Below are 14997 nucleotides of genomic sequence, written 5' to 3'. Positions count from 1 at the left end.
GCATTTGAGTTGCTCCCATTATTTATTGTTAACAGTGCTACTGTGAACACTCTCTGCTGCTCGTTTGTAGAAATTTACTTTTGATTTGATTTACTAATGTCTTAAGGAATGTTCACATCTGTGCTAGGTGTATTTGACCTGTAATCTTCCTATTTTGCAACTGACAGTTTTAGATTTTGCTATTAAGGTTATTCTTGCTTCAGAAAAGGAGTTAGAGACTGTTCCTATCTCTTCTTTTTTCCTTTTCTATATTCTGGAATAGTTTAAGACTGGAATTTCTAATGTATTTTTCTACTTGGTAAAGCTTGCCCGTAAAACTTTTTAAATGTAGTGTTCTTTTGGAGGGAGGGTTTTAAACTACTTAGCTTTTAAATTGTTGTAGGATTATTAGCTTTTCAATTGTTGTACGATTATTCAGTTTTACTATTTGTCAAGTCAGTTTTAGTAGATTACAGTGTCCTAGAAATGTATCCATTTTGTTTATGATTCAAAAAAACTAGTGGCATATAGTTGTGTATAGTATCATCATATTTTGAAAGAATACACTCACAATGCCTCCTTTATTCTCTGTACCATCTGCACTTGTTCCCTCCTTATTTATCATATTGCTTATTTATAGCTCCTCTCTTTTTTCTTGTCCAGTCTTACTAGAAGGTTGTCAATTTTGTCAGCTTTTTCAAAAAACCAAATTTGGACTTTGCAGATTATTGTGTATCTGTTTACTCTTTTTTTAATATCTGATGTTATCATTTAAAATTGCCTTTCTTCTGTTTCCTTGGGATTTGTTCTGCTGGAGTTTTTTATTCACCTCTACAACGAGTAGATGCTCAGTTCATTGGGATTGTTTTAAAATGCTTTGAGACTCTTTCCTTTAAAAAAAAAAAAAAAGTGGGGAGTGAGGACGAATTTTCCTTCTCTTGTGAGCCAGACTTAGTGACTCACTTCTCACAAGTAGAAAGTGGCAAAAATGATAGTATGTGACTTCCAAGAATAGATCACAAGAAAGAGTAGCTTCTGCCTGGCTTTTTCTCTTCTGGATCACCCACTTGGGAGAACCTAGTCACCACGCAGTGGGAACACACAAGCAGCCCTCTGTGAAGGGCCACGTGGGGAGAAACTGAGGCCTCCTGCCAACAGCCAGCACCAACTTGCCGGCCAAGACCTTGCAAGTGGATGCATTGTGGCCTTCAGATGATGTGACTGCAACCTTGACACCTCAAGCCAGAACCACGTAGCCATGCTTTCAAAATCCTGACCCACAAAAGCTATGAGAGAGGATAGATATTTATTGCTTTGGCTTACGCCATTAGCTCTTGGGATAATTTGTCTTGCAACAGTAGAAATTATTATAAAATACTCATTAATCACCAGCCCTTCTACCCTGACATAAGCATTTAAACGCTATAAATTCCCCTCTATATATTGTTTTAACTAAATCCCGCAAATTTGGATAGACAGTGTTTTTCATTATCATTAAGATTTAAATATTTTCTAATTTCCGTTATCATTTCTTCTTTGACTTATGAGTTACTTAGAATTACATTTTTTAATTTCCAAATTTATATTAGTGTATTCTGCTGCTAAGTTGCTTCAGTCGTGTCCGACTCTGTGCGACCCCATAGAAGGCAGCCTACCAGGCTCCCCCGTCCCTGGGATTCTCCAGGCAAGAACACTGGAGTGGGTTGCCGTTTCCTTCTCCAATGCATGGAAGTGAAAAGTGAAAGTGAAGTCGCTCAGTCGTGTCCGACTCTTTGAGACCCCATGGACTGCAGCCTACCTCCGCCCATGGGATTTTCCAGGCAAGAGTACTGGAGTGGGGTGCCATTGGCTTCTCCAATATTAGTGTATATTTATTCTTAATTTCTAGTTTAACTGCACTGTAACAGAAAATATATGATATAACCCTTTAAAATTTGTTGCACCTTACTCTATGGCTCTGTATGTGGTCAATTTTTATGAAAGCTCCATAGATAATGGAAAAGAATATATATTTAACAGTTGTATACACCCATTAGCTGAAGTGTGTCAATTACGTCATTCAAGTCTGTATTTTTCCTCATTATTTTTTATGCTAAATTTATCAATTACTAGGAGAGGTGTGTTAAAATCTGCCACTATGGTGATAGATGGTTTTCATTTCTATTAACTGTTGAATTATATTTTGTTACATATTTTGTAATATATATATGTTATACATATATTTGTGTGTGTATATATATATATGTACACACACAACTAGATGAATACATGTTTGACATTGTTCTATCTTCCTAGTGTCTTTTTTCTTTATGAAATGACTCATTTTATCTTTATTAATGCTTTTTTGCCTTTGATTTTATTTTGACTGATATTAATGTAGCTACACTTTCTTTTTCTTTAGTGCTTCCCTGGATATCCAGTTAGTAAAAACAACAACAACGTTTTAAATGGAGCATTCATGCTACTTATATCTACCGTAATTACTCATACAGACCTACTATCTTATTTTGTCTTTTCTATATCGCCCACCTTTTCTATTGCCTTTTCTCTGCATTCTGGCCTTCTTCTGAATTATTATCACTATACAGTCGATGTGTATATTCTATTTATATTTTGTTAGCTGCATAACTTTTCAAAGTCAAAAAATTAATCAATATCCTTAATTCTGGCTCAAAAAATACAGAGAATTTAAAACATTTTAACTCCATTAGTGCTCCCCCCACTCCCTACTCACTGATAGGCAGATATTGTTGACTTGATTTTAATTCTTTTTTATTTTAACCTTAAAATATATTATTGTTACTACTTTTTACATTACAACTTTAATGTTTACCTTATCTTTATCACTGTTTGCTCATAATTTCTTTTTCTATCTCAGACCTTTCCTCGGGGAGCATTTTCTTTCTTCCTAAAGTTTATCCTCCAGAAATTTCTTCAGTTTGGGATCACATTTTCTTAGATTTTGTTTATCAGAAAATATCATTATCTTATCCTTGTTCTTAAAAGATGTTTTCACTACATATGAAATTCTGGTGTGGCAGTTATGCTTCTATTACCACACTGAATATTTTTTCCACTATCTTCTGGTTTCTGTCACTTAAGTTGAGAAATTTGCTATCAGCCTAATTGTTGTTCTTTTGAGAGTAATTTGGTTCCTTTCTTATTTTTTTAAAAAAAGAAACCAGCTCTTTGGTATTCTGTAGATTTATAAGAATGTGTCTTAGCTGTAATTTCTTGTTTATTTATATTGCATGAGATTTGTTGGTCTTCCTGAATTTGTGGGTTATTATTTAATCAATTTTGGAAAACTCTTAGCCATTATCTCTTCTTCTCTCTCATTCTCTGTTTATTCTCCTTTAAGAAATCTGATTAAATATAGAATATATATTCTTATTCTCTTAACCTTTTATTCAATATTTTCCATCTTTTTTTTTTCTGAACAGTTTCTACAAATCTCTGTTCTCAGCTGTATTTAATCAGCTTTTGTGCTGTGCTTAGTCACTCAGTTGTGTTGCAGCTCTTTGCGACCCATGGGGATTCTCCAAGCAAGAGTACTGGAGTGGGTTGCCATGCCCTCCTCCAGGGGATCTTCTCAACCCAGGAATTGAACCCAGGTCTCCCACATTGCAGGCGGATTCTTTACTGTCTGAGCTACCAGGGAAGCCCATGTTTTTAATATTTTTTTTAATTTTCAGTTTGATTCTTTTTCTAATCTGAATTTCTTTCTATTCACTCACATTTTCAATTGCTTCTTTTATTTTTAAATATGTTAAACTTAGTATATCTTGTATTCTGTGGTCACTGATTCCAGTATCTAAGATCTTAATGGGTTGTGTTCTGCTCTCACTTCTCTTCGTTCTTGCTTATGGCACCTTGTTAACTCGTGTGCTTTGTGATTTTTGATGATAAGCTCATATTGCATTGAGGCCAACCGAAGGTGAGATCCTCTAGAGAGGATTTGGGTTACCTCTTACCAGATGCTTGAGGGCACTGCTGGATATTTGGACCACTCAGCTAATGTGAATTTAGGCCGTAAAGGCTGTGGGGACATGCTTATGAATGTGATTTTTCATGAGGAATATTTATCTCCTTCACTTAATGCCCTGGTTTTGAAACAGGCAATTTTCCTTGTACTGGTCTAAGACCATTTGTCTGCAGGTGGTTTCTGCAATTTAATGTAGTACCTTATATGGATTTGTTACCAAGTCTTTTGAGTTGGGACCTAGTGAGGGTCCTCCTGCCTGGTGGTGTTTGTGTTTGTGGCAGTAGAATGAGATTGAGTTCAGTTCAGAAGCAAAAGAAAGCTTTATTCTTTGAGTGAAGAATGGAAAAGCTTGTGCTCTAGAATTCACTTTCCTGGGCAGGCTCTTGGCCGAGTTGCCTTATAGGGTTCTGTCTGCAGAAGGAGGGGGTGGAGTTCTTGCCAGTTGGCTCTGCAGGTGTTTTGCAAATATTATGCCAGACAGAGAAAGGCAAGCGTGAATGGGAAAGATATACACAGCTAAATGCAGAGTTCCAGAGACTAGCAAGGAGAGATAAGGTGTTCTTAAATGAACAATGCAAAGAAAGAGGGGAAAACAGCAGAATGGGAAAGACTAGAGATCTTGTCAAGAACACTGGATATATCAAGGGAGCATGTCATGCAAAGATGGGTACAATAAAGGACAGAAATGGTAAGGCCCTAACAGAAGCAAAAGAGATTATGAAGAGCTGGCAAGAATACACGGAAAAACTATACCAAAAAAAAAAAAGAAGTCTTAGTGACTCAGATAACCACGACAGTGTGGTCACCCACCTAAAGCCAGACATCCTGGAGTGTAAAGTCAAGTGGGCCTTAGGAAGCATTACTACAGACAAAGATAGTGGAGATAACAATTTCAGCTGAGCTATTTAAAATCCTAAAAGATGATGCTGTTAAAGAGGTGCATTCAGTATGTCAGCAAGTATGGAAAACTCAGCAGTGGCCACAGGATTGGAAGAAGTCAGTCTTCATTTCAGTCCCAAAGAAGGACAAGGCCAAAGAATGTTCAAACTGCCATGTAATTGTGCTCATTTCACATGCTAGCAAGCTTATGCTCAAAATTCTTTAAGCTAGTTAGGCTTCAGCACTACATGAAGTAAGAACATCCAGATGTATAAGCTGGATTTAGAACAGGCAGAGGAACCAGAGACCAAAATTTCTAACATTTGTTGGATCATGGAGAAAGCAAGGGAATTCCAGAAAAGCATCTACTTCTGTTTCATTGACTATGCTAAAGCCTTTGACTTTGTGGATCACAGCCAACTGTGGAAAACTGTCAAGGAGATGAGCATACCAGGCCACCTTGCCTGTCTCCTGAGAAACCTATATGTGGGTCAAGAAACAACAGTTAGAACCAGACATGAAACAACAGAGTGGTTCAAAACTGGGAAAGGAGTATGAGAAGGCTATATATTGTCACCCTGCTTATTTAACTTATGTGCAGAGTACATCATGCGAAATACTGGGCTGAATGAAGTACAAGCTGGAATTAAGACTGCCAGGAGAAATATCAAGAACCTCAGATATGCAGATGATACCACTGTAATGGCAGAAAGTGAAGAGCAACTAAAGATCCTCTTGATGAGGGTGAAAGAGGAGAGTGAAAAAGCTGGCTTGAAATTCAGCATTAAAAAATGAAAATCATGGGGTCTAGTCCCACCACTTCATGGCAAATAGAAGGGGAAAGAGTGAAAGCAGTGACAATTTTCTTGGGCTCCAAAGTCACTGCAGACAGTGACTGCAGCCATGAAATTAAAAGACGCTAGCTTCATAGAAGGAAAGCTATGTCAGCATATTAAAAAAAAAAAAAAAAGCATTAAACCTTGACAGCGTATTAAAAAGCAGAGATATCACTTTACTGACAGAGGTCCATATAGTCAAAACTATGATTTTTCCAGTAGCATGCACAGATATGTGTTGGACCATAAAGAAGCCTGACTGATGAAGAGTTGATACTTTCAAACTGTGGTGCTAGAGAAGACTCTTGAGAATCCCAGGATACTGCAAGGAGATCAAACCAGTCAATCCTATAGGAAAGCAACCCTGAAAATTCATTGAAAGGACTGATGCTGAAGTTGAAGATCCAATACTTTGGCCACCTGATGCAAAGAGCCAACTCATTGGAAAAGACCCTGATGCTGGGGAAGATTGAGGGCAAGAGGAGAAGGGGGCAGCACAGAATGAGATGGTTGGATGACATCACCAACTTGATGGACATGAGTCTGAGCAAGCTCTGGGAGATAGTGAAGGTCAGGGGAGCCTGGAGTGCTGCAGCGCATGGGGTTGCAAACAGTCAAACACGACAGTGACTGAAAAATGACAGCAAATGCCAGACTGAAGTGCCAGTCAGAGCATTTCCACACCAGGCCTGCCTCTACCATCCTGGATTGCAGTGTCTTGTGCAGAGCTTCTGCACACAGCCTGCCAAGCTGAGGTGTTAGGCTCAGCAGTTCTGCACTGGAAACTCTAATCCCAGGAGTTAGGCGCAAGGCGTCTGCGCCCAGCCCCCTGTTGGCAAGTGACACTAGACTAAGCACAAAAGAAGACGTTAAACCTTAACTTACCGTCTAGATTCCATCTCGTTTATCCTGAGGACCCCAGTGGGCTTTGCCAGTGACAGATTGGGCCTTTGTTTCTGATACTCAGCATCCTGGGAGGCTGTAAAGAGAGTAGCTAAATGTCATTAGCTCAAAGATCGTGAAGGCATTAGGTCTACCAATGTCCACTTTTCTTTTTTTTTTTTTTTTTTTTTAATGTCCACTTTTCTAAAAGTGGCTTCAAGTCTGGACTTACACTTTGGTGTTTTATATTAGTTTCCTAGGGCTGTTGTTGGGTTTTGTATTAGTTCGCTAAGGCTGATATAACAGAGTACCACTGACTGGGTGGCTTAAAACACCATCAGTTGATTGTCTTATCATTCTGGAGGCAGGAAGATGTTGGAAGTGTTCATTTCTTCTGAGTGCTGTGAGGGAAGGATCTGTGAGAGAAGCCAGGCTTCTCTCATTGGCTTATAGAATCATCGCCTCTATCTCTGCCTTTCTCTTCACGTGGCATCCTCCCTATGTACATGTCTGTGTCCAAATATCCCCTTTTTATAAGGACATCACTGTATTATTCTTGCCTGGAGAATCCCATGGACAGAGGAGCCTGGTGGGCTATAGTCCATGGGGTCGCAGGGAGTTGGAGTAACTAAACACACGCACATCATTGTTTGAGGGCTCAACCGACCCCAGAATGGCTTCATCTTAACTTACTTGTTCTACAATGACCTTCTTTCCAAACAAGGTCACTTTTTAAAATACTGAGGGTCAGAAGTTCAACATACGAATTTGGAGGGAACACAGTGTAACTCATAACAGATTCTTTACTTTATTGCCAGCTCATTAAGGCATTTAAAAATATTATTTACAGTGTACTTTATCCAACATATTTTTATTTTCAGCTAGAGGAATGGTTACAGTAGAGAGCCCACCATGTTGTTAGATACCAGTATATAAAAATCTGAATGACCTTCGAAGTCAAATGTCTCTAGTAGTAGTTTTACAAAGGCAGCTTCCATATTTTCCATTCATCCTGCAGCCGTTTTGTATTGCCTTTGAGGTTCTGCAACTGCACATTCCCTTCTTTGCACTTGGAAAAGAGACTCAAAACCTAACTCTGACATTTGGAACATTTTCAAGTTCTGGGGCCACTTCAGGAATCAGTGTTTTGGTCAATTCTAGGCTGAATGCTCTCTGCACCTATAGTACATATCAGCCATGATAATAGTTATAAAGTCGTCAGTCATCATGATTTAATTATACCTTACATGCTTCAGGTAAGATGACAGAGAAATGTGGGACTACATCTTAGGAAGCCTTCCATTAAAAAGAGTTCGAACCATTTCTGTATATAAAGGGTCAAAAAGTCTCAGCTCTCTGAAAACTTAATCAGAAGCACTTATTGGTTTAGGGTTATCCAGAGACAAGGATTTTAAACCATGTTTTTCAAAATGTGGTCCCTGAATGTCCACTTGCCCTTGAATGACCTGGTCTGTGGGGTCAGAGTGGTGAGCAGACTTAACATTTCAGATTTCCTGGCTTTACCCCATACCTACTAAATGAGAATCTCTGAGAAGAGGAGCCCAGAAATCTGTATTCTAAACCAGCGTCCCTTCAAAGTTAGAGAATGGTTACTGCCTAGGGTTTTCCTCTAAAATGTAAGGTATTTTGCTGTAAGCAACTCAGTGTTTATTTTTCTTAAATTACATTCCTGGTGGAGAGTTAGGATTTTTATAATATGAAATCAGTGTTTGAAGTGATATTCAACAAGCTGTTAAAAAACAGGGCATGACCACAGTGTGCTTAACATTTATGGGACAACACTGAACCAGTTACATGGTATTTTAGCTAGGGTACTTGATAGAATTTCCTTTCTGAAAATTATCTTAAATCTAACAACAAGTACAGCTGTGATGTATTTTATTTATTTACCAAGTTTTGCATTCCTAGTGTGAGCCTTTTTCTTTTCTATTGAATTATCTAGTTTTATGTAACAGCTCCCTCTGCCAAGCTTGTACCTTAGTATGTATAGATGGATGATCTCCTTTAAAAGATGGACTCTTTCCCCTTCTGCCTGTGTCCTCTTCTAACTGTTGCATGGGAGGAAAAAACTTTTCTCCACCCTCTTAGGGTCCCTGGCTGGGTCTGAATATTAGACTAACAAAGACAGATTAACAGGAGAAAAGCTTATACATTTCTTTAATGTAAGTTTTAGGTGACGTGGGAGCCTTTACAAGGAAATGAAGACCTGAAGAAATGGTTAAACCTGAGTGTTTTTATGCTGAGTGTGATGAAGAATGGAAAGTCATGGAAAGATATGATAGGTCAAAGAGTATGAACTAAGTGTGGTAAACTGAGGCTTCCTCAATGGCTCAGTGATAAAGAATCTACCTGCAGTGCAGGAGACACAGGAGATGCAGGTTCAATCCCTGGGCTGGGAGGATCCCCTGGAGGAGGAAGCAGCAACCCACTCCAGTACTCTTGCCTGGAGAATCCCGTAGACAGAGAAGCCTGGTGGGCTAAGTGCATAGGGTCACAGAGAGTTGGACACGACTGAGCACGCATGCATGCAGTACACTGGGGGACCTAAGCAAGGTCTGTTTGTATGAATTCTTCTTGGTGTCCCTCTGTCTTCGGGTTGAGGAGACTCCTTCCTCCGTGTATAGGGAGGACACTTCTCACAGTAGCAGAAGAATCTTGGGTTTTGAAAACTTGAGTTAACTTGGTGCTGCTTTTAAATGTTGAGGGCTCCCTGAGTGCTCCTCTGAGTTTGGGAACAAAGTGAACCGAGATGTTTGCTTACAGGTGTAAACCCAGTGAGCCTCCAACTTTGGTGGCATCAGAATCCCCTGGAAGGCCTGTTAAAGCACAGATTGCTGGGCGCTAGCTCCAAAGTTTATGAATCAGCAGGTCTAAGAGCTGAGTCCTAAGAATTTTCTTTTCTACCATGTTCTTGGGTGATACTGATACTCCTGGTCAACCAGACTTGGAAAACCACTGTATTAACTCGTTTAACTCTCACAAGAGTCTTGTGAGGTGAACACCGTTGTCATCAGACCTTCATTTTATAGATGAGGATTCTGAGGCAGCCAGGAAGACAAGATTTTAAGCACAGGCCATCTGACTCCAAAGTTCGGCTCTATCACACCTGCCGGGCCACTGTGCCTTCTCAGTGAACAAGTGCTTATTAAGCACCTGTTGTGTGCTCATTATATGACTAGCTGCTGTTCGAAAAATCTAGTCCAATTCTTTATTCGGCCCAAATGATGTGAGGATAGTCCCTTCTCACTGATCCATGCCGGCATAATTAATTTCATGTTATCTATCTGAGAGGGAAGTGAGCGGCTGTACATTTGCTGAAACTCAGGTGACAATTAAGATACAGAAATTCAGTCTCTTCTCTGCCTTTTAAAAAACATGACTTACTTTTAATTGAGGGATAATTGCTCTTTTTTTTAAATGTGAAATTGTGCCCTGACCCAGATGGGTGTTCTTGTAGCAAACTGTATACTATAAAAATGCTCTTCCAAAATCAGAGTTTTCTTGGCTTATGCAAATATACAGCTGAGAATAATTTGGGGGTATATTGGGATATATTGTAGGGGTGAAAATGAAAATTCGTAGTACTTCTGTATTACCATCTCTGTATGCTTTAAGTACATAGCCTGTATATATATATATTTTTCTTTTAACATTTTCTTATGCTAGCTGGATTCCTATATTGATTTTGCTGAAGGGGAGTCCTGACTTGACCTGATTTTTTTTTAGTGTTTTCTTTTGGAGACCACAAATTATGCTTCAAGTGACCACCATCTGCCTGTTAGTAGGACCTTCCTATTTTAAGGGGCTTAGAAAGGGAATGAAAGAGAAGGAAGTTGGGGAGGAGCGTTGACATCATAATAGCCATTTTTGATCAAGCCACTCGCTTGGTCAAAGTTCCCTTTCCTGTGGGAAATCAGGGTACAGCCTATGCAAGTACCAACTGAGAAGAGAAAACTAAGAAAAGAACTGAAACTTCTCTTCATTTGGAGTTCCCTGTTCCTTCCCCAGTTTTCCATAGAAGGCAGAGGGTGGCACAAACGCCTGGCCTGGCGATAACCAATTTTCTAGTTTTGTGTATCTATGCCAGGCATAAATGACACCTTAAATGACAAGGTAGGCAAAATTTGGAACAAAAGACCCCTTATTAAGTAACTACCATATCCAGAGCATTGTCTTAGATGCTGGGTGGGAGGAAACCAACCTCAAACATACAGCCACTGCTTGTAAACAAGACTCAATTGTAGGGCTAGTCCATTCAATTGATAGTAGAGAGTTTGGGACCTAATTATTTTCTTCTGACTGTCAAGGACAGGTGGAATAACAGAACTAGGAAGTAGACCAGGAACATCATTTTACTTCATTCCATCTCATCTCAAGTCAACTCTTGCCCAACTTGAAGTGGTTTAGCTCCTGAAAACATGGTGGATCAACCCACACGTGCGTCTCTCAGACATCTTAGCCACTGTCCTTTCCTTCTTCCTTGTGAGGAGAGTGATAGCTGAAGGTCTCCCCTCTTCTGTTCTTTCCTACTGTTTAAGACATCTAATGAGATATTTTCAAGTTGTGAGAAGCAAAACCCTCTCCAAAAAGTTATAGACTCCTTTGGGTAATTGTAATGAGTCATTCTTGCCAAGAACATAGGTGGCTTGCATCCGCCTCGCTCTTCTTATCAGAAGAAGCTTAACACACACAGAGTGAGCTGTACTTCCTGGCACTATGTGCCCTAGTCTGAAACCACAACATTGTGCAACAAGGCCATTCATTGAGGGCATGCAGTATTACAGCTGGGCCACTTTTGATATGTGTAGAGTAGTGTGTGTGTGTGTGTATTGTGTGTTGTGTGGTGGGGACTATATCCCAGCTTTCTGGTTGGCCTTGCTGGCATTGCTGTCTTAGTGTAGGTGCTGCATTGTGTATCTTTTATGCAGATGCATGTCATCATATTTAGTGTTTGACTATAAAATAAATCAATTTACCTGCATCTGTGCTGGCCAATGAGCAACATTAAAATGAAAAATAAATTGAATTCTTGTTGACAGAAACAAGTGCAAAACTTCTATTATTTCTTCTATAACAGATCTTGCAAACAAAATCTTCTTAGGATTGCCAGAAAGTTCTAAGTATAATTAATATCATTCATTTTGTGTTAGGTTGATGGACGTTTATAGTTGGGTTTGGTCATTTATGAAATAAGTATAGGGAAATTCCCAACATAGATGAGTAGACAGAGGAGGTGGTCTAAAGTTATCCCATTTTTGATTCCTTTTCTGATTTCTAGATCCATATTTGGTGATTTTAAATAAACAGGGTACTACTCTACTCAAACATTTTTCCTTTTACCAGGTTAGGACTCTAAGCCACTATACTCTAATTAAGATGTTCCTAGAAATGTGAATTTCATAATTGAAGAGAAGGGGGCAGATTTGAAACTGAAATATTATAATAGGGAGCTAACAATTGGAAATAAATGGACCGTTACACATTATAATCTTGAAATTTTATTTCTTGTCTTCTTAACTTTCCTCCAAAGAACATATCCTAGAATTACAACACTGTTCTTACTGTCTCTTTAGAACTAAATCCCGCTTTAGTAGCTCCGTTGCGGATTCCTAGTTTGACTTTCTGAAGGCCTTGGCTTATGTGTTATTCCCCTGGAAAGCCTTCCTTAGTCTATCAGGGCCAGATGAAAGCCCCTCTGATTTCCTTCTTTCTGTCTGTCCATCCATCTGTCCTTCCCTCTTTCCTCCCAGTATTACAACATTATAACATCATTGACTGCTTACTTGTCTGACTTCAAAAATTAGAAACTCCTGGAGGCTAGGCCAGTGCCTATCTACTAATTCATCTCCGTTCCAGCCCTGGGCCTGGGGTATATTAAGTAGGCACACATTTTCTTTTTTCCTTTTTTTTTTTTTAACTGAATGAATAATCTTAGGGAGGAGGTCATTAGTTGAAGTGTCTGAAATGATAAGAGTAGCTATTATAACTATACAGAGAGGTTACTCCTTTCTGCCCGTGGACGCCGCCGAGAAAGCATCGTTGAAGTCTTCCCTGCCTCCACTGCCGTCATGTCTAAATCAGAGTCTCCCAAAGAGCCTGAACAGCTGCGGAAGCTCTTCATCGGAGGATTGAGCTTTGAAACAACCGATGAGAGTCTGAGGAGCCATTTTGAGCAATGGGGAACGCTCACAGACTGTGTGGTAATGAGGGATCCAAACACCAAGCGCTCCAGAGGCTTCGGGTTTGTCACATACGCCACGGTGGAGGAGGTGGATGCGGCCATGAATGCAAGGCCACACAAGGTGGACGGAAGAGTTGTGGAACCAAAGAGGGCCGTCTCAAGAGAAGATTCTCAAAGACCTGGCGCCCACTTAACTGTGAAAAAGATTTTTGTTGGTGGCATTAAAGAAGACACTGAAGAACATCACCTGAGAGATTATTTTGAACAGTACGGGAAAATTGAAGTAATTGAAATCATGACTGACCGAGGCAGTGGCAAAAAGAGAGGCTTTGCTTTTGTAACCTTTGATGACCATGACTCCGTAGACAAGATTGTCATTCAGAAATACCACACTGTGAATGGCCACAACTGTGAAGTGAGAAAAGCCCTGTCTAAGCAAGAGATGGCCAGTGCTTCATCCAGCCAGAGAGGTCGAAGTGGTTCTGGAAACTTTGGTGGCGGTCGTGGAGGTGGTTTTGGTGGGAATGACAACTTTGGTCGTGGAAGAAACTTCAGTGGTCGAGGTGGCTTTGGTGGCAGCCGTGGTGGTGGCGGATATGGTGGCAGTGGGGATGGATATAATGGATTTGGTAATGACGGAAGCAATTTTGGAGGTGGCGGAAGCTACAATGATTTTGGCAATTACAACAATCAATCTTCAAATTTTGGACCCATGAAAGGAGGAAACTTTGGAGGCAGAAATTCTGGCCCCTATAGTGGTGGAGGCCAATACTTTGCCAAACCACGAAACCAAGGTGGCTATGGTGGCTCCAGCAGCAGCAGGAGCTACGGCAGTGGCAGGTTTTCATTACTGCCAGGAAACAAAGCTCAGCAGGAGAGGAGAGCCAGAGAAGTGACAGGGAAGCTACAGGTTACCACAGATTTGTGAACTCAGCCAAGCACAGTGGTGGCAGGGCCTAGCTGCTACAAAGAAGACATGTTTTAGACAATACTCATGTGTATGGGCAAAAAACTCGAGGACTGTACTCGTGACTAATTGTATAACAGGTTATTTTAGTTTCTGATCTGTGGAAAGTGTAAAGCATTCCAACAAAGGGTTTTAATGTAGATTTTTTTTTTTTTTGCACCCATGCTGTTGATTGCTAAATGTAATAGTCTGATCATGACGCTGAATAAATGTCTTTTAAAAAAAAACAAAAAACTATACAGAGTATTGGGAGGAGGGTCCATTTTATTTGTATTAACAGCAAAGGCAAGTTCCTTGGAAGCCTCAGCTTTCTTCCTTGACTTTCCACTTGACTGTGTATTATTTGCTTATTTTCCATTTCTCCCAAAGTGCATCACCTTTGCAACTTTTTCTCATGCTCCTTATCACTTCATATCATTCCTGTTTAGTCTTTATTCTTGGTATAGAAGAGTACTTTTGGCTTATTATTTGGATATTTGGTGAAAATCTATCTTACTAGTCATATTTCTGACTACTAAAACTGGCCAGGCAAAGTGAAATTTGTTGCATTATGTTATTATTTAAATTAATGGTTTTGCTGGTTGTGCCCTATTAAATATCCTTCCTTTTTGTTTAAAAAATTTGTTATTATTTTTGTACACCTGTTGTCATTTTGCATATAATCCTTTACAGTCATATTGGTAATTGTAAATTTACCTTCACTTTTGAATAAGTAACTTAACAAAAGAAGAACACAAACAATATTTCTTCACCTTTATAGACTTTCCCTCTCACATTGAATTGGCTTCTGAACTCTTATCCCATCCGGGAATAATGGAATAACTGGAATAATGCCTGCTATACCTAGCAATGTACTGGGTGGTTGATATATGATCTATCAGTCCCCATGATGATTTTAAGAAGAATTACTTTTTAGCCGAATTTACTTTTTTTTCATCTGCAAAATTACTTCATTTTGCAGATGAAAAAACTGAGACTCATGGAAATTAAGAAACTCCTTTAAGGTCACAAAGTTATTAAATAACTCAGCCCGATTCACGCACAGATCTGTGTTCTTGCTGTGGCAATGTACTAGAGTGTGTTCAGAGAAGTGATGAAAAGACAAGGTCAGGAAACTAGGCTATATGATGAGAAAACTGGACAGGTGACCTCACAAAGATTGAGGAAAGGAGAAAAGTCTTCAACTATCTTCTGTCACATAGGAGAAGGATTAAACATATTTTGTTTTGCTCCAAAAGACCTGTGTTTCTTTTTTTTGCTTTTTTTT

General features: G+C 39.4%; 2 protein-coding genes across 2 annotated transcripts in view; both read left to right on the top strand.

Moving 5' to 3' along the window:
- Positions 1 to 14997, top strand: part of NIBAN1 (niban apoptosis regulator 1) — a 188273-nt gene that overhangs the window by 112100 nt on the left and 61176 nt on the right. The window lies entirely within an intron of this gene.
- Positions 12636 to 13962, top strand: LOC129653354 (heterogeneous nuclear ribonucleoprotein A1-like). Its single transcript, XM_055582932.1, has one exon. The coding sequence runs from the start codon at positions 12651 to 12653 to the stop codon at positions 13689 to 13691; it is 1041 nt and encodes a 346-aa protein (XP_055438907.1). The 5' UTR covers positions 12636 to 12650; the 3' UTR covers positions 13692 to 13962.

The sequence above is a fragment of the Bubalus kerabau genome, chromosome 5 (genome assembly GCF_029407905.1).
Source record: "Bubalus kerabau isolate K-KA32 ecotype Philippines breed swamp buffalo chromosome 5, PCC_UOA_SB_1v2, whole genome shotgun sequence".
Taxonomy (NCBI): Eukaryota; Metazoa; Chordata; class Mammalia; order Artiodactyla; family Bovidae; genus Bubalus; species Bubalus kerabau.
The sequence above is the reverse complement of the archived record's forward strand: the minus strand, read 5'-3'. Positions and strand labels throughout refer to the sequence as shown.

Bases quoted from the DNA above. Each gene is read 5' to 3' on its own strand.
- LOC129653354 (XM_055582932.1), top strand. From the start codon at position 12,651: ATGTCTAAATCAGAGTCTCCCAAAGAGCCTGAACAGCTGCGGAAGCTC.